The 25,712-nt window shown below is 47.4% G+C and overlaps 1 protein-coding gene across 1 annotated transcript; it reads right to left on the reverse strand.

Moving 5' to 3' along the window:
* Window positions 1-4,445: 4,445 nt before the first annotated feature.
* alpk3b (alpha-kinase 3b) lies at window positions 4,446-25,136 on the reverse strand. The gene is given in 12 exon segments (XM_057348424.1): window positions 4,446-4,715; window positions 4,917-4,965; window positions 5,105-5,322; window positions 5,512-5,600; window positions 5,708-5,982; window positions 6,098-6,136; window positions 6,290-6,417; window positions 6,614-6,758; window positions 7,100-9,011; window positions 14,624-15,656; window positions 15,753-16,088; window positions 24,760-25,136. Coding segments are annotated over 12 exon segments (4,581 nt in total). The 5' UTR covers window positions 24,894-25,136; the 3' UTR covers window positions 4,446-4,492.
* Between the last annotated feature and the right edge of the window lie 576 nt (window positions 25,137-25,712).

Consider the following 25,712-nt stretch of genomic DNA (forward strand, 5'->3'; position numbering starts at 1 on the left):
CGCAAAAACAAGATAAGGTGATATCGAGGAATTCAGACTCGCAAGGTGAGAGGTGCGAGGATGATCTCAGTTCGTGTGTAATAATCCCCAAGAGTGAAAACCGCTGAGAATAATATTGTCCAGTCCCACAAGCGTCCGTGAGGGAGAAGTTCAAATGGTGGTGTGAGTAATCCACAAGAGTAAGAGTCCCATGAGCGAAAGATCGTCCTGCCTCTTGACCGTCCATGCGAGGGAGTTTCCGAAGGTGGCGTGAGAAATGCCACAAGAATGAGAGAGTGAAATAATTCCCCGATCAACCACCAGCCTGATCCAACGGAGAAGGCAGAGAATCCGCGGCCACGGGCAACAGGCGGAATGACGATCAGCAGGATCCCCAGAAGCTCGACGCTGGAACTGGAAGTAGAGATCTGGCGAGACAACCCACTCAAAGAGATCCACATAGGCGAGGTCGTCCGTGCAGCTGTAGGGACATAGAAGCACCGTGCAGGATTCTAACAGCGCTGGAGCCTGGACAAGGTAAATGTGCAAACTGGAAAGTTAGAAATCCACAAAAACAGTCTAGACCAGAGGTATTCCAAGACAAGAGTATGTATCCAAGATACGAGTATACATCCAAGACAAGACTTATATTTCCCAAGACAAGAGTTATATCCCAAGACAAGAGGTCACGGTAGCTAGACAATCTAACGATCTGACGACATACGGCAGAACTAAGGAGGTTTAAGTAAGGGGATAATTAGCAGGGGAGTGAGAGCAGGTGAGCTGTAATGAGGGAAAGTAGGAACCGGAGCGAGAGGAGAAAGTGGGGAAAACAAGGGGGCGGGGCATACACAGACCGAGCGCATGGTGAGCGGTAACTCTTCCATGTGCTCGACACAGATCAAACATAAACGAATAAACAAAACAGGCAGGAACTCAGGCCCGAGGCCTGACAGTACCCCCAACCCCCCCCCCCCAGCGGCGCCACCAGGCGTCGACATGAGGGGTAAGGGATATCTGTTCTTAACAGTGATGTCGTTCAAACCTCGGTAATCAATACAAGGGCACAGGGAGCCGTCCCTTTCTTCTTCTGCACGAAGAAGAAACCCGCACCGGCCGGGGAGGAGGAGTGACGGATGAGTCCAGCAAGTAGAGATTCTTGAATATACTTGTCCATAGCCTCTCGCTCAGGTTCGGACAGGGAGTAAAGGCGGCTCTTAGGCGGAGAAGTGCCTGGGAGGAGGTCTATGGCACAATCGTAGGAGCGATGCGGAGGAAGAGAGGTAGCCCGGGACCTGCAGAACACCGTCCCAAGATCGTGGTACTCCGCCGGAACACCAGAAAGGTCGGAGGGTTGAGCCTGCGGGACACAAGACAGAGAGACAGGAGAAGCGGCAGGACCCAAACAAGACACATGACAAGACTGGCTCCAGGCTAACACAGAATTATATGCCCAATCCATGTGGGGATTGTGCTGTACGAGCCAAGGATGTCCCAGCACTAACTGGTTCAAAGGGGAATCCAGCACGTACAGCACAATCCTCTCACAATGGTTCCCAGAAGAGAAAAGACTTACACAGGGGGTGACGTGGGTGATGGTAGTGAGAGGGCTGCCCGTGAACGACTGCGCCTCCATCTGCTTGTCGAGGGGTATGGTAGGAATACCCCAATCCCGGGCCGTGGCAACATCGATAAAGTTACCCTCACCAAATCACAGAGATCCTGATTCGCACGGTCTTAAGATCACAGACAACCTCTGCAATTAATACAAATGACTAGAGGTCCCCAGGTAATTCTAATCTCGTGCGAATAGTGCTGAGGGCATATCAAGCAATCTCTAACAAAGCAATAGTGATGCATAGTACAAAAATGTTGTACTCACATAAGATTGCTGCGCCATTCCTATCGGATCCAATATTGATAAATTTTAGTCTCTCCACAAATCCAGTGTTGCCTGTGCCTTGTTCACGATGGAATCCTCGGAGAAATGAAACGAACAAACGCTCCATGTTTTTCCCACATGAGCTGGGAAGTCTTTAAAAATAAACTTTAACTACGCATTACTAATGTCGGAATCCAAAGGAAGGTTATGCAGCGACTGTATTCTTCCACAACCAGGGATGGCACAATATTCAGCTATCTTTAAGGGCATGTTTGTTTATTGCTTGCGCGCTCTATCTGGTTCCGCGCCACTTGTGTTATTTCAGAATTGTCATGCGCGAACCAGTGGGCGGGGCTAGAGAAATAGTCGTTGATATTCTTTCTGTGGAGGTGGTGTTCAACCTAACATAGATAGGTGCATTTCAGGACCTGGCGTTCGCTGGGCCTGGTGTCAATAACAGTTGTAATATCAGTAACAAGGGCGTTTTCAGTTCTGACACTTACATGATGTTCGTGATTCACTCTTATATAACAAAAGCTCGGGTTAAAATTGTTGTTTTAATTCATGGCACCTTAAAGGCTTTCTTCCCTTTCATGATCCTGCCTCATCTTGTCTTGCTTCTCTAGTCTTGTGGCAGGGTCATAACAGCCCCATGTGTTTTGTGTGGAAGTGCATGGTCATGATCTCCTGTTTCCTTGTTTAGCTTCCGGCCAGTGTTTCATTCCCCACATCTGCCTAGTGTAAGTATCCCTTGTTAGTTCCCCTGACCCCTATTGCCCTTGTGTTTGCTGTCCTGTGCTGTTTCGTTTTGTTTGCTTTGGTTGCTTTGCTTCGCTGAGTGATATACTTACCTCGTGTGCTTGTTCAGAGTTTTCAGTATTGTCAAGTTCTTGTAAAGTGTTTTGTTTAGTTCATCCTGGGTTCTCTGTTTTCACCCCCTTGTGGGAAGTCTTCATTTTTTGAAGTTTGCATTGTTTAGTTGTCGTTTTACCCCATCGTGGGTCTTTTGTTTTGTTAATAAAAGTTTAAGTTTTTTTACCTGCCGCCTGCACGTGGGTTCTCTCTCCTTGACGTTCCTGACAATTCCCTGTTTTACTTATAAGCCTCATTATTAAAACCCATTTGTCATCTGTCTTTTGTTAGCAGATGAATCTTTAATTTGATAGAAACTCTGGGACATTTTTTGGATTTCCGCCTGAATTTGCCATACCCAATTTTAAACAGTATAACCACATACAGTGGTATAAAGAATTAAATATTTTTGTGTAATTTCACAGTAAACCTCTCAAAATTGCATGTAACACAGCTAAAAGACTCTGAAAGGTCATGTAACAAGCTTAACGTAACAGCGTAAACTTGGTGTTGAGTTTGCTCGAAGTGTTTTGGTCCGCCTCCCCTGTTGCGCATTGCCATATCTCAGCCTCTGATTCGTCTATTTGGGCAATTGAAGGGTCTACATAGAGGTCAGAGACGGAGCTTCCATTTAATATTTATCTCATGTGGATAGTGCACTTCTGGTGCACTTCTCCAGAAACTAGAGACTCTAAGCTTTCAAATGATACCACATATGATAGTTAGAGTTAAAGAAATACATGTAGACATTAAGGGAAAACTTATGACGTAATTTTGGAACCGCCCACGGGTCCATATGAGTTTAACAGGAAGTTTATAGAAACACATTAAGTTTTGGCTTCTCTGAAGTTTAATAACATACCATACTACATTATTTAAACCACTAGTTCCTAAAGACAAAGACACAGATTGGTAACCTGCTATCTGTAGTATCACTACTGGCGAAATGTTCTGTCCATTCTCACATTGTGCATTCAAGAGTTCGTTTAAGTTATACATAAATGTAATTGGAAATCTTTTTAAAAGTCTCAAACTTTTAATGTACAGTAACTTGATAATGTACAGTGACTGAATAAAAATATTTTTAAGAAAATCTGCAATTTGTCATACTGTTTATATAGTTTAGGTATTTAAACTTACCCCTTAACATCAGGCTCCAGTCAGCCATGGACAATGTTTTGAGAGAACTATTTGATACGTTATATAAACTATTATATTACATAAAAATAATCTAGCAAGAAAAGTATCTAGTTTAATCGATATGCACATCAAAATAAATTGACAACATCCAATAGTTTACAATTAAAGATTGTAATTGAAATCATACTTTTTCAGAATACACGTTGTGCATCAATACATAAAAGGCTTGCAAGATATTGCTCTGTCATACAAGCATTTATAATTTAAATGCAATTTAATTCATAATTTAAATACATGTGTTTTAAAACATTATTTACAAATAACTAGCCAAAAGCCCTTTACTGCCTTTACAGACAAAAAGAGGGAAAAAGTTATGCTACTGCTGCAATTTTCTATTTAAAAATGACCCTTCAAAAAACTCTGAAGCTCATAACATGGATTCTGATAAAGACCACTGCACAATGCTAAATCATTTGTCTGGATTTACATATTTGATTTAAATGCCACACATATCAAAATACTGTTTCAAACTATAAAAATGCCTGATCACATTAAGCCAGTGGTGCACCTTCAGCAGAGCACCTACTCATCTCTGTCATCATTTCCTTTGGTTTTTACTATGTTCTGAACACATAAGCTTTAGGTGGAGGTCTGAGGATTTGACCTGTGAGATACTTTGGGGCTTTTTGTGGCTTTGCGCTGTGTATGGGGACTGGAGGAGCCTCTGTATCTAACAGTCTGAAGCATTTCTGGGAGTTTAGGAGGTTTGAGGTTTAGAAGACCACAAAAATAATTACACTGATGTTCAGTTGGGAATTGTTCGAAAACTTTAGGATTTGCCTCACAGGGAAAGCCCTGATGCCTGCATCAGAAAAATACATTGTGAATGTAGCATCAGCTGTTGTGATATTGCATATTACCAAGTTTAGAGTGTAACCATATTCATACAGTATATTCATGATTTTCATATGACAATTAGATGCAGTAGAATGAAAGTCACACCACTGTGAAGCTGAATTACTTGTTTTTACAAGAACCTAAGGGAACATTAACAGGTACCTACCCCTTTGACTTAGTCACTACTTCAATATTTGTTAATATTGTATCAACTCCTGCAACATAAGAGAAAACCAGTCAGTTAAACTGAGACTTTGACAAGTTTATTTCCTTTTATAATCAAGGTTATTTAGTAAAATAACCATTCAAACGGATTATTTAACATTCATTAAATATAGTATTTCTTTAAATTACCCTCAAGTCTGGAGAATAGCACATTGCCGCTTGTCCACTGGTGTATCCAGTGCTGGAAAGAAGAACACTTTTGCGCCACCTCCGACTTGTTGTTATATACTAGTGACCCATTGTGGTCCAATCCGCAATAACGCAAATAGACACCCTTAAGCTCCGCCTCCACCGTTCCATATGGAACACTGCTTGCCGGCCGGTACATAAAGTATAAAGGGATTATCCTAAAAAAAATACATCCTCATAATGACAAACGTACCAGTTACACATGTGAGATCAACTGAGATGTTGGATTGCTTTAATATAGGTTACTAGAATAAAACATAAAGATTTAAATCATCAAGCTTAAAGCTTAAATCAACTTTAAATCAGATTTAAGGTTTGATACTGTAGTGGAAATAAATGACACTCACTCCAGTGCTGAACCGAAGCTCTCTATTTCTCTTGTCTCTGTTGCAAAGATCTTAACATACTCTCTTGCCATGTTCTGAATTCTACAAACCTAGACCACAGAAGATGCATCAAATGTGTTGGTAAAAATGATTGTGACTATAAATATTATATAATAATAATAATTATAAATGTTATGTGTGATTAAACATATGTCACCTGTTTAGTTATTTGAAGATTCTTCTCAGCCAGAACAGTCTCTTCTCTGCTCTCATATGCAATAGGGCTTCGCACTTTCATTAAACATGAGCTGCATGACTCAAACACTGGATCCAACCCATAGATCACCCTCAGCCGTCTGGTTTTATGCTTGCATCCTAATCCAACCTGAACCTCTTCTGTTGTGACACGCCCATAAAATTTTGAGCCCCAACAGCCTGCATCAGCAAGACCTTTACTGAAGATCAGAGGAGTCATCTCAATCTCCTCCCCAACTACATGTGTGAGAGAGTTTAAGATGATAAAATAAATAAATAGAAAGGGTTACTTGTTGATCCTCATGGGCAAACATGAAAGACTGAAAGCGCTATGCAGCTGTTATTTTTCTACCTTCCTGGAGCTCCTCACGTAGGAACATACTGGAAACTGCTAGTTGATGTAACAGGAAAAAAATTTTTATAAGAAAAGAGTACAGTACCTGATTTAGAAAGTAACAAATGTTCTTAAAGAAATACATCAGAAATTACTGCCTATAGGAGTAGCAGGTGATAAAATATGTTACACCATTTGTTTAATGCATACTTTCTGTACTGAGAAGGTACTCGGTGGAATCTTGGCCATTCTCATTGGTTATGGAACACCTGTAAACCCCACAATCTCGTTTGGACATTTGCATGATGGCCAAGCACAGCTGAGTTTCATCTCCTGCACTGAAACGGAAAATAAAGTAAATTCCCAAAGAGTGGTTTGTCAACATTAAAAACATAGCACAGAATCCATTGTAGTCAGGATTTACAGATCATGTATTTCATTGCCAAAGAGCAACGTCAAGTAGACTAGACAAAAACATCTAATAAAACTGTTTTTATAACCACTAGGGGTCAGTAAAACTCCATGAGCGCATACCTCCTCTTTATTTCAGCGATCTCCACATCATCCTTGAACCACCTTATTGTTGAGTCACTCACTATGTTAAAAAATTGACACCAGAGTTTTAAATGGCCAGATGTATCAAATACCTCTGGACGGATTTTACGAATAACTTGGGGAACTGAGAGAGAGAGAGAGAGAGAGAGAGAGAGAGAGAGAGAGAGAGAGAGAGGTTTTCAGAGGGGGAGGTTCAAAGCTTCTGTTACCTGCAACTAGTTAACAAAGGATAGCCTACCTGTAGAATGAAATATATTTAATGTTTATAAATATATTTTCTTTACAAAGGTTTGTCAGAATTTGTTTCAAATTATTGTTGCTTGACTTATACAAGCACACCTTATGACAATAATTAAAAGTATAGCCATTTTACATGTCAGTTTTTAGTCTGAAAACATTTGTGAACAGTCTACATTGTATAAAAAATGACAGCAAATATCTGTATAAAATACTTGCTATTTTTACCTTTGAACTGGTTTTCTTTGTCTCGGTCTGATGATTTAGTCTTAACATTCCCATTTCCATTTAGCTTGGCGAGGTCAGCTGTCATGACCCTCCGGGTGAGACGAGGGGAGTTTTTTTCCAATGACGGAGAGTCATTAACTAAATTTAATGGAGATGCAGGTTGTGGCATTAAAGGTAGTATCTGCTCCTGATATGTGTCTTTTTGATTTGCTTTTTCCACATCCCTCTTTTCTGTTTTGTTTGGCTCACTAGCGGTGCAGATCTGAGCATCTGTAGTCTTGAGTGGGATTGTTACATCTGAAGATGGACTGAGTAGGCAGACGACAGTATTTAAATTGTTACTTCCTTGAAGCAAAACAGACTCCCCCTGTTTTACTTCAGAATTTGTTTGTCTATATTTATCTTTGCCTTCAGAATCTCTATGGGGTGTATCATGTAACGTGACACTGGTGGATCTCTGATTTGACAGCTCAAGGTCCAATGCAGCAGACTTCAGTTGCTTTATAAAAGAATTCGATTTGATTTTTAGATTAGAATCTGTCTTTGCCAACAATAGGGGACATTTGGTTTCAGCCAGGTCTGACTCATTTGCCTTTTTGCTTTTGTCTGCATTGCTAAGTTGTATACACCTCCCGACTGGTCCAGTAAAGTCTGAAGCAATACTCTCATTGGAACGCTGACTTACCGAAGTTTTTATGAAGTTTTCTTGACAAAGTGGCTTTTGTTGAGGCTGGTTGAGGCCTGCAGAGGATTGTGGGTGCAAGGAAAGATCAACCTTTGCATCAGGCAACCCGACAGATTCTGGAGTGGCTGTGGTTTTGTAAATGTTGTCTGTGTGATCAGATGTATTCACTTTTTGACTGACAGCGTTGTTGTTGTTTAGCACATTAGGTTTAGCACTGAATTTAACATTCTCTGATTTTCAAACAGGACTCGAGCATTCCATGTTTTCTGTTTTTGTATTTGGAGATGTGCTGTCAACATCTGTAACATAAATGGCAGGAATGGTAAAATTTGAGAGTAAGGTTTTTGGATGTTTTTGGGAGAGGATTGTGGGGGAATCGATATGAGCTGCTTCAGGATCATTGTCAATAGTTGAAGCTTTAGAAGTGAAAGACTGTTGTTTCTCATTCTTTGCAGTGTAACTTTGTCCTTGTTCTTGTATGTCCATTTTAGAAACGTTGTCTGTGGCAACATGAGATTCTTTTTGAAACTCTAGTGCCTTTGTATGTTTCATGAGAGCTTTAGCGTTTGAGGAGTCATTCATAATCTGTGATTGCACCACATCTGGATTTGACATGTTTGAATGGCTATGGGTTTGTACAAATTCTGTCACTAGAGATACAGCATGCTTTGAGCCCGTAGACTTTTCTTTAGAAATGCTTTTCTGTCCTTGCACATTTGCACTAATACATACTTTTTTCTTGTCAGCATTAATTCCCATCTCATCCAACTCCGTTCCATTCAAAGATGTTGCCACAGATTTTATTTTAGCCTCGGGTTTGACAGATGCTCTTTTGATCATTAGGTTTCCATCTTTATAATCCTTCTCACTGTTCTTGGTTAATGTGACCTCTTCCATGGAGGAATTCATAGCTGTTGTAACTTGGCCGTCTTGAAGCGAGTTTGAAACGTGACTTGTGGAGTTTTTTTCAGTGCTTTCTATATCTGGTTTATGATGCTCTATACTGTTGTTTGTTAATACCACGGACTGGTCTTCTGCTATCTCATTCTGTCCCTGGGAGGCAAGGTGGTGGGAACCGAGTATAGGAAGTGTATCCGTAACACGTGATGTGACGTCATGCATCAGTGGGGGTGGCTGGTTTAAGTCCATGGCCACCTTCCTCGACGAAGAAGGAATGTTTCCACAAATTTCTGGCTCTGTGGGCTCAATGTGACTATCACCCCCAGCCTGTAATCACAGAATCATTGTTTATTAAAGTTTATATAGAGAGCACATTCATTTTTTTACCACCAAAACTTTTCTGTATGTAATTATTAACAGTAATGGACTGCCTTTATGCAACAAAATATTACAAAATATTACTTACAGTATATTCCTTAATAATATTAATTAATAAAGGAACAGTTCACCCAAAAATAAGAAGTTTTTCATCATTTACTCATCCTCCTGCATAGTAAAAAAATTCAGTCCTCTCTAACCAAAAACCTTTTTAATTGGTTTTGTAATTTCACAAATGCCTGTTGAAAATGACAAATGCAACAAGTGACAAAGTCCTCAACTGAGCCAATGGACAACATTGGCCCCCAATGACTTCCACTGTATGGACACAAAACCACTGAGACATTTCTCAAAATATATTATTTTGTGTTCCACAGAGGAAAGAGTCACATACAGGTTCCCTTTCTGTCGGTCTCTCGACGTTGTGTCGAACCGACAGAATGGGGTTTGTCTTGAGAACCTATCATCTTCTGAGTATTTAGAAAAGGCCAATGAAAATTGGCGAATGAAATTTGCATGCCGGACTCCTCCCCGGATGTCCGGGTATAAGAGGGAAGCCGGCGTGCTCATTCATTCACCTTTTGTTCTCCAGAGCCTATGCATCTGATGAGCTTCTCTACGATCTTTGGTGATCATTTTGCTGCTGGAATCTTCAACGTGGTACAGCGGACGGTCCCTTCCTGCAGTGACTCTTCCTGCAGTGACTCGGCAGTTCCGGAGGTGTCGAGCAAATTTCCTTTTCTAAAAGAGCAAATTTCTCCAGCGTGGCTTGTCCCGCTGTTCTCATGGGTGCAACACATTCATCAAGGAGGGAGACGGACACGATGCCTGCTTCCAGTACGCTGGGGCAGACGTTCTGGATACGTCCTGCCCGCACTGCGGGTGGTGACGATTCAGACGTTGCGTCACGGGTGGCTGTGTTCCCACGGGACTCAGCCACCACCTCGTTTGCTCCCCGTTCCGTGGCGGCAGGACTACGGCCCTGCTGTCCACTACGGCAAGCAGCGAGGGTGATATGAGGATTACTGTGAGTGATAATCCGCCAGCAACTGGCTCACGGACCGTTCGCACCTCGTCTCGCTCATCTGACCGTTCCCCAGGAGACGGTCCGCCGTCTTATTCCTCAATCACGTATTCGGACACGGTGCGTGATGATGAGATGTCTCTTGCAGCATCGGGGGGTGACGTACTGCCATCCGACTCCGACGATTCCTCGGGCTCCCTCCCTCGGGGGGGTTCGAGCCAAGGAAGAAGCTGATGTCGAAATATCAACCTGCCTCTCCCGGCGCTCGCGGCTGGCTACATGGCGCCTCGGGTTTGAGCGTGGCTCCAAGCCGCGCCCGCCCTCAGTGCTGTGTTTACCGGAAGTGCATGAGGAACTTAGTAAGACCTGGAAACGCCCCCTTTCCGGCACGTTTCACGTCAAACAAAGTTCTGTCACCCTCTCTTCCCTCGAGGTTGGGACAGCTAGAGGATACGTCGATGTCCCCCAGGTGGAGTATGCCGCCGCGGTGCACTCGTGCCCGTAGGCGGCGGCCACCTGGGGGTGGGGCTCGACCTAGACTCCCATCCAAAGCATGTGGGGTCTCGGCATCTCTGGTGTCGAGAGCTTACATTGCGGCAGACCAAGCTGCCTCCTCTCTCCACGCTATGGCTCCTGCCAGGCCAGGGCGTTGAGAGAGCTCCTGCATAAACTCCGCGCCGCCACCAACCTCGCTCTACGGGCGACCAAGGTAACCACGCGGGCCCTGGGTCGGACGATGTCCACACTTGTGGTCCATGAGAAACTCCTCTGGCCGATCCTTGCGCAGATGAGTAACGCCAAGAAGGTCCGCTTTCTCGACGCATCCGTCTCGCAAGGGGGGGCTGGTTGGTGTTACTGTCGAGCCGCTGCGGCCCCGCTCACCCCCCGCACGCGGCCTCACCCGGAGGGTTCTCGACAGTAAAGAAGCAGTCCTCCGTACAGCGAATCGGCCGCCTCGGCCGTCGAGTCCCATGCACTGTCTGCTTCCCAGCAGCCCCGGTCCTCTTCGACGCCCTCCAGCTCTGGCGCCCCCCACTCAGGCGGCCCCCCCTGGAGAAGACAGCGAAGAGGAGACCATCACCTCATCAGCAGCCGCGGCGAAGCGGCCCTCATGGGAAGACCTCAGGGGGATCGAGGCTTCCATTGGGCCCGACCCCAGCCACATCGCTGGGAAGTCGGATAGGGACGGATCCTGCCCCGTCTCTCCATCTGCTCCCCCCCCCCACCCTCTGCACGACGGTGAACGGCAAACTCGACGTTGCTTCATGGCGAAGCGCAATGTCGAGTATAAACACCAGCCCTCAGCACTTTCAGTCAGACAGCAGAGAAAAACAGCAGAGCCGGCAAGGAATCCGTACTGCTAGCCATCGAACCACCCCCCGGGGGGACGATGAAAAAGATCGTACCTTAAGTCCCCCTGTCTCATTTCTGGGAGCCTGTCCGGCTTCCCAGACTGTCAGGCTGGCTAGGGAAGAAGATCCGTCTCGGCTACGCGATCCAGTCGCCTCATGCCCGCCAAGTTTCAGGGCATCCGATATACCTCAGTCAGAGGCTAGGATGTTCCCGTACTTCGGGCCGAGGTCGCCACCCTTCTGGTGAAGGGAGTGATCGAGCCCGTCTCACCAGCCGAGATGTTAAACAGCCTTTACAGGGTTTTACAGCCTGTACTTCATTGTCCCCAAGAAAGGCGGGGGGTTGCGCCCTATCTTGGGTCTGTATGTTCTGAACAGGCACCTACACAATAGCTGCCTTTCAGGTTGATCACGCAGAAGCGCATCCTGACGTCCGTCAGGTGTCAGGACTGGTTCATGGCAATCGACCTGAAGGATGAGTACTTCATGTCTCGATCCTCCCTCGACATCGGCCATTCCTACGGTTCGCGTTCGAGGGACGGGCATATCAGTACAGGGTCCTCCCCTTTGGTCTGTCCCTGTCTCCACGAGTCTTTACGAAGGTCGTGGAAGCCACCCTCCTTCCCCTTAGGGAAGGAGGTGTGTGGGTACTAAACTATCTCGACGACTGGCTCAGCTTGGCGCACTCTCGAGATCTGTTGTGTACACACAGGGACCTGGTGCTCCGGCACCTAGATCAGTGGGGCTACAGGTCAACTGAGAAGAGCAAGCTCTCCCCGGTGCAGAGAGTCCTCTTTCTCGGTATGGAACTCGACTCTGTCCTCATGAGCGGCCCCGCTCACCCCCCGCGGGGGGCGCGAGACCTGCGACGAGGAAGCCCGCGCCCACGCGGCCTCCCAGAGGCAGTGCGACTGACTACAGAGTGCGCCCGATCAGTGTTGAACTGCCTGAAGCTCTCAGGCAGGCAGCGGTCCCCCTGAAACAATTTCAGAGGCTCCTGGGATACATGGCATCCTCGGCGGGGGTGGTCCCCCTTGGGTCGATGCACATACGACCGCTCCAACACTGCCAGGCACAGGAACGCGCCAGTGAACCGGTGTCAGCCCACATCCTGGCAAGGTGTAGGACCGGCAGCTGGAAGGGCGTACGCCTGCGAAAGCCCTTCCCCCTTCCTTAGGGGGATCAGCGGCTATTACGCCTCCCCTCTTTCCCCCACTGGGTAAAGAACAGGCATTGTATCCATCACTAGCACCTTCCTCGGGGCAGGCTGGGCAGAGCAGCCCTGCCCCCTTAGGCCGGGGGAACAGTTGAGTTATCTCCCACATAGCTCTTACTGGACCCCCCCTCCGTGGGCTGTTCCGTCTGATGTATCCTCATGAATGGTTCCCACCTTGGCAACCCATGACCTCCCTAGGTGGACTCCCACCTTGCGGTTAACTCCTGCAGTCTGCACATTTTCCCATGAGTTCTCCCCTGATGGTGAGACCATGTGGTGTCTCCACTAATTCCTCCCTACGGTAGGTAATGGTCTCTGCAGCGTTTTTCCCCCGGGGGGGGGAATAATGCTTACCCAGTGGCCCTTACGTGCTGGGTGGCTTATTGCCATTTAGAGAACTAAGCCTCCGCCCGTGACGGCCGGTGGCAAGGGCTTACCAACTTTGTGGTAAAGCTCTGGGTCCCCCTTCCTCTCCACTGGATGGTCATAATTTCGCGTTAGCATCTTCGTCTGACTCGCCCAGGCCAGTCAACGTCGCTCCGCTAGAGATTGTGACGCGGATCAGTGCTGTGGCGTTTTCCATAGGAACCCCATTCTGTCGGTTCGACACAACGTCGAGAGACCGACAGAAAGGGAACGTCTTGGTTACGGATGTAACCTCGGTTCCCTGATGGAGGGAACGAGACGTTGTGTCCCTCATGCCACAACACTGGCCGCCCACCCCAGCGGTCGGGGGAGGATGCTTAAGGCTCCTCAGACCAAAGGTGAATGAATGAGCATTCAAATTTCATTCGCCAATTTTCATTGGCCTTTTCTAAATACTCAGAAGATGATAGGTTCTCAAGAGAAACCCCATTCTGTCGGTTCGACACAACGTCTCGTTCCCTCCATCAGGGAACCGAGGTTACATCCGTAACCAAGACGTTTTGTATGACAGAATTTCTATTTTTGTGTGAACTATCCCCTTAACAACATTACAAAAATATTATTGATTATTAGTATCTATTACTCATTGCAGTACATTTGACTGTATATTGAAAAACACAAACTGAATCAGATCTATTGGTTCTGTTATGCTGCACTAATGCCAAGTCCCTGAACCCTGAAAATCTTAAGGGATATTCTGCTTCTTACCACTTGTGTCATTAATCTTAAATCAACAGACCTTTGTATTAGCTGAACTTTTGTAAAATTAGCACTTGATTATCCCTCATTTAGGTTGGATAAGAGACGAAGAGAGGGCTGATATCATTAAGACAGACTCCATCTCCTATTAAACACTTTATTTGAAGAAACCCAGCATTAGATTAATGAATGTCCTAATGATATGATTACAAGTGACAAGCACCTGTCTTCAGTTGATTGGCTCTATCTTTGCTTCTTGTTTAGCATCTATTGCCTTGGGGGAAATTGTTGGACTGGCCATATTTAGAGAGTATTTTAAGGCTTTATGAGATCAGAGAGGAATGTTGGATATTAAAAGGAGAGCAGCTGGGCAGAGCATGTCTGTTGAACTGACCACAGCTTTCACAAGTGGGTTGTTGTACCTGCTTTGAGAAAACAGGTGATTAGAGACTGCAAACAAACCTCATGGAGCTCGGTTCCTGCACAGTAAAATCGCCAGTGTTAAAAATATCAAATTAACACTCACAGTGTATATATAATGCACACTCTCAAAGTATGGATTATATATACACTGTGAGGGTTAATTTGACCTTTTTTAACACTGGCGATTTTGCTGTGTGTAATTCTTTTTTTAACTGTGTTCCCAGGAGTTACAATTTGCGTAATGGGAATACTATCATTGTCTGTCACCCTGCTTGTGTGTAATTGAAACCGTCTCATCTTCAAAGTCATGCTTATGTCCCTATTTATAGTTTGTGAGTGTGGTGGGGGGTTACTGATTCCACTACCACTTGAAACATTACCCGCGCATGAGCTCACAGACAGATCATGAGGAAACACTCACCGAGGCTCTGGGAGAGTGTACAGACACATTCCTGTCCCCTGTATCCGTATTAACGTCACCCTTACCACAAGAATGAGGCAGGATTCTCACACATGTACCTGCTGCTAGTTTACTCTTGCTGTCATCTAAATCCATGAGCTTGTTGTCTGGGGAGCTTGGCGTACCATTCTCCACCCTCTGGTTTTGAACATGTTTTGTATTTTGAGATTGAAGCTGGGAATGTAGTTTTATAAGAGGGGATCTTCTATCTAGACTTTTCTGGTTGTCAGACGATTTCATTTGCTTTGTGTCTTTGACCATCTTGGTCTCGGTTGCCATGGTAACCTTCAATGCTGGATGTCTTGGGGTCGTGATGGGCTTATAAGCAACTTGTGTTTTCTTTAAATCTGTAGCACCTTTACTCGCTTTCATCGATGGTTTTTCATTTTGTTTCAATTTGATGTCCACGTTGTTTTGAATGACAGTGTTTTGTACCTCCATTTTCTCAACAGAAGGATTCTTCTCATTCCTCACCTCCGTTTCTTTCATTTCCTCTCTTTTTTTGATCTTCTTTGCATAATTATATGTCTGTTTGGTGGAGGCCGTGTGCATCGTGTCATGGATATATGCCTGGTTGCCTTTGTCTACAATTGGGATCATTTCGGAGTCAGAGGGGAAGTGAATAGGGGTTGATTCAGGTACTTGAACAGGAGTGCTTAGCCTGTCTTCTACTGCAGGTGTTTTACTAAGAGCGTTCAGTTCTTCTTTCTCTTCAGAGGAGCTGGAAGCCGCAAAGCTCGGGGTTGTCTCCATGGAGGACCTGCGATTCCTCTGGGTTCTGTCAGGACTGCTTGGAACATTGTCTTTGTCTGCTTTGCAGGGCTCTTCCTGCTCACGAAGGCTGTTCTCATTTCTCTGTTTGAGTTTCGCAAAGTAATTTTGATGAATCTTGTACTCATTCATGGTTCCAACCTCCAGCACCCCTGAACATGAGACAATGCCATGACTGTTTTGTGCTGATGCTTGATAGATTGCAGCATCCTCCAGAGTACAGCTAAGACAGGAATATCAAATTTTACAACATCTCATCTTAGCCAAACATTAGTTAAATGAGAACAAATTTCTCAGAATACCCTGGACAAAGACATACTTATAAATATTGAGCGTATGCGTCTTCCCATCATGTAAAATTTCATATTTGGGGAGACCACAGTATCTGTCCAGTTGTTCATCATCTTTGTACCATGTCACATCAGGAGCAGGATGACCTAAACGTGTATAGAGAATAATGGACAACCTTAACAATATTAAAAGCATTCATTTACATAAAAACATTCAGTCATTTGGTTTGGTGGGACGGATACCTGAGACCATACAGATGAACTTGACATTAGTTGCTTCAGACACAGCTTTAGATTTTAAGGTGCTCTCAAATGTTGGCTGTGTCTCCTCAGCTAATTGGGCCATTACACTGCAAAGAGTGCTCCTGAACATAAACACATAAACATTAAGCGCTTTTTCACCATTACGCTGAACCGTTCTCGTTGCTTAACCATTCCACTGCGTGCAGATCCAAGCCCCCTGGTACGGTTTTGTTTTTACTTTCCGCTCTGGGACTGATAATGGAACTTTTTCAAATGTAAACACAAACGTATCACTCGCTGCCTTGGTATCGCAAGAGATTGAAATATGACTTGAAAAGCTTTTTAATTTCTTTTGGTACCCTCCAGCTGTTAAACAGCTAAATTAACTTTATTTCCTTCCCCAATGAAGCGTTATATTGGCGAGAAACTGTTATCTAGGCAACCGACGAGTGAACAATTCTAAGTGGAGACGTCACTACACACATTCTATCAGCACGGGCCGAAACTGGGCTGAAAAATTCCGGGCCGAGAAAGGTAACCAGCCAGGCCAAGCCAGACTCACTTAACATAACCATAACCATTCGAGAACGTGCTTAGAATGGTTTGGCGCAATGGTGGAAAAGCGCTCGTTGTGACTGATCTCAGGTTTAATTAATTTTAATCATTTTCATCATAAACAGCAGCACTCACATCAGTTTCATACATGTAAGTTATTACAATTATAAATCCAAAGATTTGTTAGATGTGTGAATCAGCTGTATAGGTGTAATGTGGCTCTGGATAATTGTATTTAATTAATATAGAGCCTGCGTTTTCCATTGACCATCTCACTGACCCAGCTCACACGTTGGGAGAAATAACAAGCACTGGACTGTGTGTTTGCTTTCCGAAGGGTTTGTCTAGCTCTTTGGGGTGTTTCTTTCAGTTACACACAAATAATGGAATTATTTATTATTTATGTTAACAGCTGGGGGAAGTTAGTTTTGGTTACCAAAGATTTGTCTTTTTACCTGGATGGCTTGAATTGAGAGACTCTATAACCCGCATGGCTAAGCAAAAATGAAGCAAACACAAGGAATCCATCAGTCAATATTTAATTTAAGTTTATGATTTTTTTGTATTTTGGGGATAATATAAGCAAGCTGCTGCAACAAGAGCTCTGGGGAATTCTTGTAGACATTTATCATGGACGGTGGTAGTGCACAAATCGTCTCGGTTACTTTTATAACCTCGGTTCCCTGATGGAGGGAACGAGACGTTGTGTCGAACCGACAGATGGGGTTCGTCCCTGAGAACCAATCGCTTCCGACTACTTAGAAAAGGCCAATGAAAATTGGCAAATGAAATTTGCATGCCGGACTCCGCCCCGGAAATCCGGGTATAAAAGGGAGACGGCGTGCATCATTCATTCACCTTAGTTCTGAGGAGCCTGAGACCTCTCACGACTGCTGCAGAGGACAGCACGTGTTGTGGCAAGAGGACACAACGTCTCGTTCCCTCCATCAGGGAACCGAGGTTACAAACGTAACCGAGACGTTCCCTTTCTGTCGGTCTCTCGACGTTGTGTCGAACCGACAGATGGGGTTCCAATGGAAAACGCCATAACACTGTGCCCTGTCACAATCTCAACGAAGCGACGGTGACTGGCCTGGGCGTGTCAGCCGTGAACGCTACCGCGAAATTGTAACCTACCAGTGGGTAGGTAGGGGGTCCCAGAGCTTTCTTGAAAGGTGGGAAGGCCCCTACCTTCGGCCTCACAGGCGGCGGCCTTGTTTCTCTAACAGCGAGAAGCCGCCCGGAACCGTAAGGCCACTGGGTAAGCGCTACTTCCTCAAGTGGGGGATGCGCTACAGAGACCACTTCCTACCGCAGGGAGGAGAATAGTGGAGATACCAACATGGTCTCACCGATGGGGAAGAACTCATGGGAAGAAAGTGCGGCTGAAGAGAAAACCGCGAGGTGGAGGTCCACCCGGGGAGGTCATGGGTTACCAAGGTGGGAACCAACGTGAGGATACATCAGACGGAACCGCCCTACTGGGGAGTTGCAACGTCTGGTAGCACTAGGTCCGGTTAGAGCTATGCTGCGAATAATTCAGGTGATACCCAGCCTAAGGGGCAGGGCTGCTCTACCCAGCCCGCCCCAGGGGGTGCTTGCTTAGTGATGGATGGAGTGCCTGTTCTTCGCACAGTGGGGAAAGAATGGAGGCTAAATCGGTATACTGACCCACTCGAGAGAGGGGGAAAAAACCGAACAGGCGTACACCCTACCAGTTGCCGGTCCTACATGTGGCCATGCAGGACGCGGACTGACACCGGCTCTACACGGAGGTTGTAGAACCTCGCGAAGGTGTTGGGTGTAGACCAACCCGCAGCTCTGCAAATGTCTGCGAGAGAGGCCCCCCGTGCCAAGGCCCAAGAGGAGGCAACACCCCGGGTGGAGTGGGCCCTCACTCCTAGAGGGAACGGGCGATTTAGGGATTGGTAAGCTGCCTTGACAGCGTCCACAATCCAGTGGGCCAACCTCTGCTTGGAGACAGCTCTCCCCTGTTGCTGACCTCCGAAACAGACAAAGAGCTGATCCGAGCTCCTGAAACTCTGTGTGCGGTCTAAGTAGAGGCACAGCGCGCGTACTGGACACAACACGGACGGGGTTGGGTCTTCCTCCCCAGTGGGGAGCGTCTGTAAGTTCACCACCTGGTCCCGAAAGGGAGCGGTGGGAACCTTGGGCACGTAGCAGGGCCGAGGTCTCAGGATAACGTGAGAATCCCTGGGTCCGAATTCTAGGCAGTCAGGGGACACGGAGAAAGCCTGTAGATCCCCTACCCTCTTGATGGAGGCGAGCGCCAAAAGGAGAACCGTCTTCATCGTATGATGAGGAAGAGAGGCATCCCCTAGGGGCTCGAAGGGGGGCCTGGCGAGACCTGACAGGTCTACATCCAGGTCCCAAGAGGGTATGGAGTGCGGACGAGGCGGGTTACGCCTCCTCGCACCCCTTAGGAATCTAATGACCAGGTCGTGCTGCCCTAGAGACTTTCCAGCAACTGAGTTGTGATGAGCAGCAATGGCGGCTACATACACTTTCAGTGTGGAGGGGGAGAGGTTAGTCTCGAGTCTCTCTTGTAGGAAGGACAGCACGGACCCGATCGCACAACTCCGTGGGTCTTCTCCTCGAGAAGCACACCAGGTCGAGAAGAGGCGCCACTTGTAGGCGTACAGTCGCCTAGTGGCAGGTGCCCTAGCCTGAGAAATGGTAGCTACTACCGCCGGCGGCAGACCACTCAGGATCTCCTCGTCCCGTCCAGGGGCCAGACATGGAGGTTCCAGAGGTCTGGCCTGGGATGCCATAACGTGCCCTTCCCCTGGGAAAGCAGGTCCTTCATCAGGGGAATCGGCCAGGGGGAAGCTGTCGTCAAGAGCATTAGCTCCGAGAACCAAGTCCGGTTGGGCCAATAGGGCGCAACTAGTACCACTTGATGCTCCTCTTCCCTGACCTTGCACAGGGTCTGTGCAATGAGGCTCACTGGGGGGAAGGCGTAATTCCACTTGTACCGAGGCCAGCAGTGCACTAGGGCATCCGTGCCAAGGGGTCCCTCAGTCAGAGAGTACCAAAGCGGACAATGGGTGGTTTCGAGGGAGGCAAACAGGTCCACCTGGGCCTGCCCGAACTGCACCCAAATGAGCTGGACTGCGCGGGGGTGGAGTCGCCACTCTCCGCGAGGCGTCGACTGACGAGAGAGCACGTCGGCTGTCTGGTTCAGGTCGCCTGGGATATACGTGGCATGCAGGGAGCGGGTCACCTGCTGACTCCACCAGAGGAGGCGTCGGGCAAGTCGTGTTAACTGCAGAGAGCGAACGCCACCCTGACGATTGATATACGCTACTGCAGTAGTGCTGTCCGACCGGACCAGCACGTGCTTGCCCTGCACGAGAGGCTGCAGCCTCTTCAATGCAAGTAGCACAGCCCACAACTCTAGGCAATTGATATGCCAGCGCAGGCGAGGGCCCGTCCAAAGACCCGACACTGCGTGCCCATTGCACACTGCACCCCAAACCTGCAGGGAGGCGTCTGTTATCACCACGACATGCCTCGTAACCTGCCATAGGGGTACCCCTGCCCGAAGGAAGGCCATGGAAGACCAGGGGGTTAGGGTGCGTAATCACCATCTGCCTGCTGCCGGTGTGCCACACTCTCCAAGGAACTCGACTCAGGAGACAGTGTTGAAGCGGCCTCATGTGCATCAACCCGAGGGGTATCACCACCGCCGAGGATGCCATGTGTCCCAGGAGCCTCTGAAATAGTTTCAGGGGAACCGCCGACTGCGTGAAATGATCCAGGCAGTTCAACACTGACTGGGCGCGCACTGCGGACAGTCGCGCTGTCATGGTGACAGAGTTGAGTTCCATACCAAGATAGAGGATGCTCTGCAAAGGGGAGAGCATGCTCTTCTCTCGGTTGACCTGTAGTCCCAATCGATCTAGGTGCCGGAGCACCAGGTCCCTGTGTGCACACAACAGATCTCGCGAGTGAACCAAGATAAGCCAGTCGTCAAGATAGTTGAGTACCCGCACACCTCTCTCCCTGAGGGGAGAGAGGGCGGCCTCCACGAACTTCGTAAAGACTCGTGGAGACAAAGACAGACCGAAGGGGAGGACTCTGTACTGATATGCCCGACCCTCGAAAGCGAACCGTAGGAACGGGCGATGACGAGGGAGAATCGAGACATGAAAGTAAGCGTCCTTCAGGTCGATTGCCATGAACCAATCCTGACATCTGACGGATGCCAGGATGCGCTTCTGCGTGAGCATCCTGAACGGCAGCTTGTGCAGGTGTCTGTTCAGGGTACGCAGATCTAGGATGGGGCGCACCCCCCGCCTTTTTTGGGGACGATGAAGTAAGGGCTGTAAAACCCCTTGGACATCTCGGCTAAGGGGACGGACTCGATCGCACCCTTCGCCAGAAGGGTGGCGACCTCGCTCCGTAGTACGGGAGCATCCCGGCCTCTGACCGAGGTGACGAGGATGCCCCGAAACTTGGGCGGGTTTCTGGCGAACTGGATCGCGTAGCCGAGACGGATCGTCCTTCTCAGCCACCGTGACGGTGTGGGAAGCTCGAGCCAAGCTCCCAGGGACCGTGACAGGGGGACTAAGGGAACGATCTGCTTCATCAACCCCCCGGGGGGTGGTTCGATGGCTGGCAGTGCGGGTCTCTCGCCGGGGAGCCCCCGGGAAGAAGACTGGCTCTGCTGGTTTGCCTGCCTGGCGATGCAGGTCCCCGCACCGTCGATTTGAGAGTGCTGAGGGCTGCAAAATACATTCGATGTTGCGCCTCGCCAAGACGCAACGTCGAGTGGCCGAACACCGTCTGACAGAGGGTGAGAGCGGCTGTGAAGAACACCCAGGGAGATAGGAACCTCTTTTCGTGAAAAAGTGGGCGCTAGGCCCCCGTGGGGAGGAACGGGGCAGGAACCGTCCCGGATCGACCGTCCAGCGATGTCATGGCTGGATACGGGCCCGATGGTGTTAACCTCCCTGGGGTCTTCCCGTCAGGAACGCTTCTTCCTCGAAGGTTGTTGACGGGGTGGTGGTCTCCCCTTCGACGCCCTTTTCCGGGGTGCCGCCTGGGTAGGGAGCGCTGGAACCGGAGCTGGCTTCGAAGGGGGCCGAGGCTGCTGGGAAGCAGAGGCCGCACGGGAACTCGAAGGCCTACGGGCGGCCGAGTCTCGGCGGGGAAGAATATGGCTAATCGCCTCCGTCTGCTTCTTCACCGTCAAGAACTGCTGAGCGAAGTCCTCGACAGTGTCACCAAACAGTCCACCCTGCGCAATGGGCGCGTCGAGAAAGCGGACTTTCTCGGCGTCGCTCATCTGCGCAAGGTTGAGCCAGAGATGCCTCTCCTGGACCACCATGGTGGACATCGCCCGACCCAGGGCCCGCGCGGTCACCTTGGTCGCCCTTAGAGCAAGGTCGGTGGCAGTGCGGAGTTACTGCATTAACCCCGGGTCGGTCTTACCCTAGTGGATCTCTTTCAACGCCTTGGCCTGATGGACCTGCAGGATGGCCATGGCGTGGAGAGAGGAGGCAGCTTGGCCCGCGGCAGTGTAGGCCTTCGACACCAGCGATGCCGAAGTCCTACACGCCTTGGACGGGAGTTTCGGTCGACCTCTCCAGGTGGACGCCGCCTGCGGGCACAGGTGCACCGCGACTGCATGTTCCACCTGGGGCACGTCGACGTAACCCCTAGCCACCCCACCATCGAGGGAAGAGAGAGTGACGGAACCGGTTTGACGTGTACGCGCCGAAAAGGGGGCGTTCCACGTCTTCGCCAGTTCATCATGCACTTCCGGGAAAAATGGAACCCTGGGTTGGGCGCGGCTTGGAGTCGCGCTCAGAGCCCAAGAACCACGTATCCAACCGTGAGCGCTGGGGGAGAGGCACCGGAGTACACTCTAACCCAATGCACACGGCGGCCCGGGAAAGCATGGCCGACATCTCGACATCCGCCTCCTCCTGAGCTCGTCCCCCCATAGGGGGGAGCTGCAGAGAGTCGTCGGAATCGGATGCCAGCAATTCGCTCTCCGATGCTGCGATGGACATCTCATCCTCATCACACATCGTGTCCGACTGCGTGAAGGAGGAAGGTGTGGCACCGCCAGCTAGGGAACAATGAGGCGAGCGAGACGGGGTGCGAGCGGTCCGTGAGCACTTGGCTGACGGATTAGCGCTCGCAGAAATCCCCATATCACCCTCGCCGCTCGCCTTGGCGAACGGAATGGCCTTAGCCATCCTCGTCACAGCCCGGGAAGCATGCGAGGTGGTGGCTGATTCTCCGGAGAAAACCGGATGAGTCCACGAAGGCTGTCTCAGCGTGTTGGACCCCCAAACACCTGACACAGACATCGTGCTTGTCCGCATCCTCGATGAGGACACCGCACCCAAGAGAACAGCGGGACATGCCACGCTGGAGAAATTAGCTCTTTTAGAACGGTGAGTCACCGTCTGCAGGCTCGAACACCTCTGGAACCGCCGAGATGCCCAGGGGAAGTCGCTGCAGGAAGGGACAGTCCGCTGCACCACGTCGTAGAACTGGCAATGTAGAGAATTTGCTAAGCAGCAAGAGAAGATCTTCATAACCGAAGGCTCCGAAGAACAAAAGGTGAATGAATGATGCACGCCGTGTCACGAAATGCAGAAGAGAACCCAAATGCAGGCAGCAGTGAAGGGGTTAACAAAGAATATATTTATTAACAAATAGACAAAACAAAAACCCACGATGGGGTAAATCAAGAAAACAGGAAAAACTCAAACAGAACATAGACTGACTAAAACTGGACTAAACTGAGAAACACTTGACAAACTATAACAAAACACTAAAAGACTTACTAGACTAGACTCAGAATATTAAACAGCACACTGGGACCGACAGGAACAAGAACACCAGCATACACACGTACAGATACAATGACAGAGCACAGGACAATGAAACACGAGGACTATATAAAGGGGAGGAAATCAAGAGGGAACAGGTGTGAGACATGAACTAATCAACAAGCAATAACGAGGGATACAAAAGGGCGGGAAAACAGACAAAGACCGGAGAGAGTATCGAAGACCGAAAGGGTCAAAAAGACTCTCTCCACACATAACCAAAGACTTTGTCATGGCTCTGCTACAGGACCAAGAAAAGCATGACTAAATGAAGCAGAGCCATGACACGCCGTCTCCCTTTTATACCCGGATGTCCGGGGCGGAGTCCGGCATGCAAATTTCATTTGCCAATTTTCATTGGCCTTTTCTAAGCAGTCGGAAACGATTGGTTCTCAGGGACGAACCCCATCTGTCGGTTCAACACAACGTCGAGAGACCGACAGAAAGGGAACTTATTTATAACAGTATGACCTTCATATAAGGTTTTGAGGAGGCAGACAGTCCACCAGGGTTCTGTTGTCTGTGATGTAATAGAAAGATCTGTCACAGTTTATTTGAAGACAACAAAATGTGTTTGGATTTATCTGTTTATACATTATTATAAATGTTAGGTACTGTAGTTAATAAGCAACAACAATGTAAAGAAGCTTGTGTGGTCTTTATTATGCATTTTTGTGTTCTGTTTACATATCTATCTGTTTAGATTGCACTTTTGCATTGTTTAATACTCCATCTTCATGAAATGATCACAATTAACTTTACGCTCTTAAAAATAAAGGTGCTACAAAAGGTTCTTCACAGTGATGCCATAGAAGAATCGTTTTGGTTCCTCAGATAACCTTTTAGTTAAATGTTTTTAAGACAGCAATTTTTTGCCTTTTCATAGTACTTTTATCCATTATAAAGAAACTTCTGTGAAGCAAAAAAATGGTTCTTGTGGTATCATTTAGCACCTTTTTTTAAGAGTGTATTTTGGAAAGTAGTCATTAAGTAATGCTTGTGTCCCAAAAAACTTACACCTATTAGAGGGAGAAAACCTCTAGGTTAACCTAGGGTTAAATAGCTTGCTTGAATGCACAATAGATGAAATTAATCTTTTCAAGGATCAAACTAGCAATCTTTCCATATCCAGATATATCTTTAACCACAGCACTGCGTTAATATACAGTATATGATTTGGCATTGTAGAGTGTCATAATGGTTAATACACTTATAAGAGTGCATATATAATACATAACATATAATACTTTCTAAAAGTGTAAACATGTATTAAAGCGCAACGTTAAAGTAACCAAGATCTAAATGGTTTGAATATGCACCATGCAGGAACTGTATATAGTGCATACCAAGAATCAGAAATCTGTACCTGCGTTCAGGTCGGACACTGTTCAGGTAGCTCCTACAGCCACCCCTGCTATTCTGAGAGGTGATATCATTGCCACTGTAGTAATACCTTCCATCACCTGAGAGTGAACGGTTCATGAGCCTTCTTGAACCCATGTTTTCAGTCTGCATACATCCACTTAAAGCAGCTCGGAAGGAACAAAACTGACAGGTCTCAGTTGATTGTATCCAACATAGTCATAAAACCCAAAACAGCAAAAAAGTGTTTATTTGCCCAAACTTAGATTGTTATAAGCATCAGCAAAAATCTTCCATTATTATAGCATTTCAGCAGCAGATTTTGTTAGACGCTCAGGGTTATACTGAAGTTCTGAAGCTCAGTGTTTTCCTTCTGTGCTGTTGGGCTCCTGGGGTGGTACACCAGGGCATATAACTCTACTGTTTCCAATCAGTCTGCAGCTTGCGTGGCCATGAAGGCTAATAATAGTAGGGCCGCAAATAGGCACACAAGCACATCACATTTTCCAAATCCAGCCCACTTTTTTACTTAACATACCCATGACAGAAGTCTCTCATGTTTCTTAAAACTGATAAAGGTGAGCACTGCTTACATGAATAGGCAGGCAGATGTTAGTATAGTCCAGATGGATGTAGAAGGATACATCATGTTTGTTTGTCCGTATTACCTCAACATAACCCCTTGAACTAGGATCAGAAACAATGGAAAGCATGCTAAATGCGTAATATGGACAGGCTTTTTCGAGCTGACATGAATGACAGGCCGATTACATTTCCCTGAGCTCCATTAATGTGAACTATAAAGTTAGGCATCTAAGAACATGGAGTTCCTTTCCAAGCACCATGAGGTTGTGGTTACATGGACATTTCAGAAAGCTATTGTAATGGTTTTCATTCACTGAAGCTTTTAACGTTGTGAAAGGTTTCTCTTGACATTTCTAACCTTTTGACCTGAAG

This window comes from Triplophysa rosa, linkage group LG1, assembly GCF_024868665.1.
Source record: "Triplophysa rosa linkage group LG1, Trosa_1v2, whole genome shotgun sequence".
Lineage (NCBI taxonomy): Eukaryota > Metazoa > Chordata > Actinopteri > Cypriniformes > Nemacheilidae > Triplophysa > Triplophysa rosa.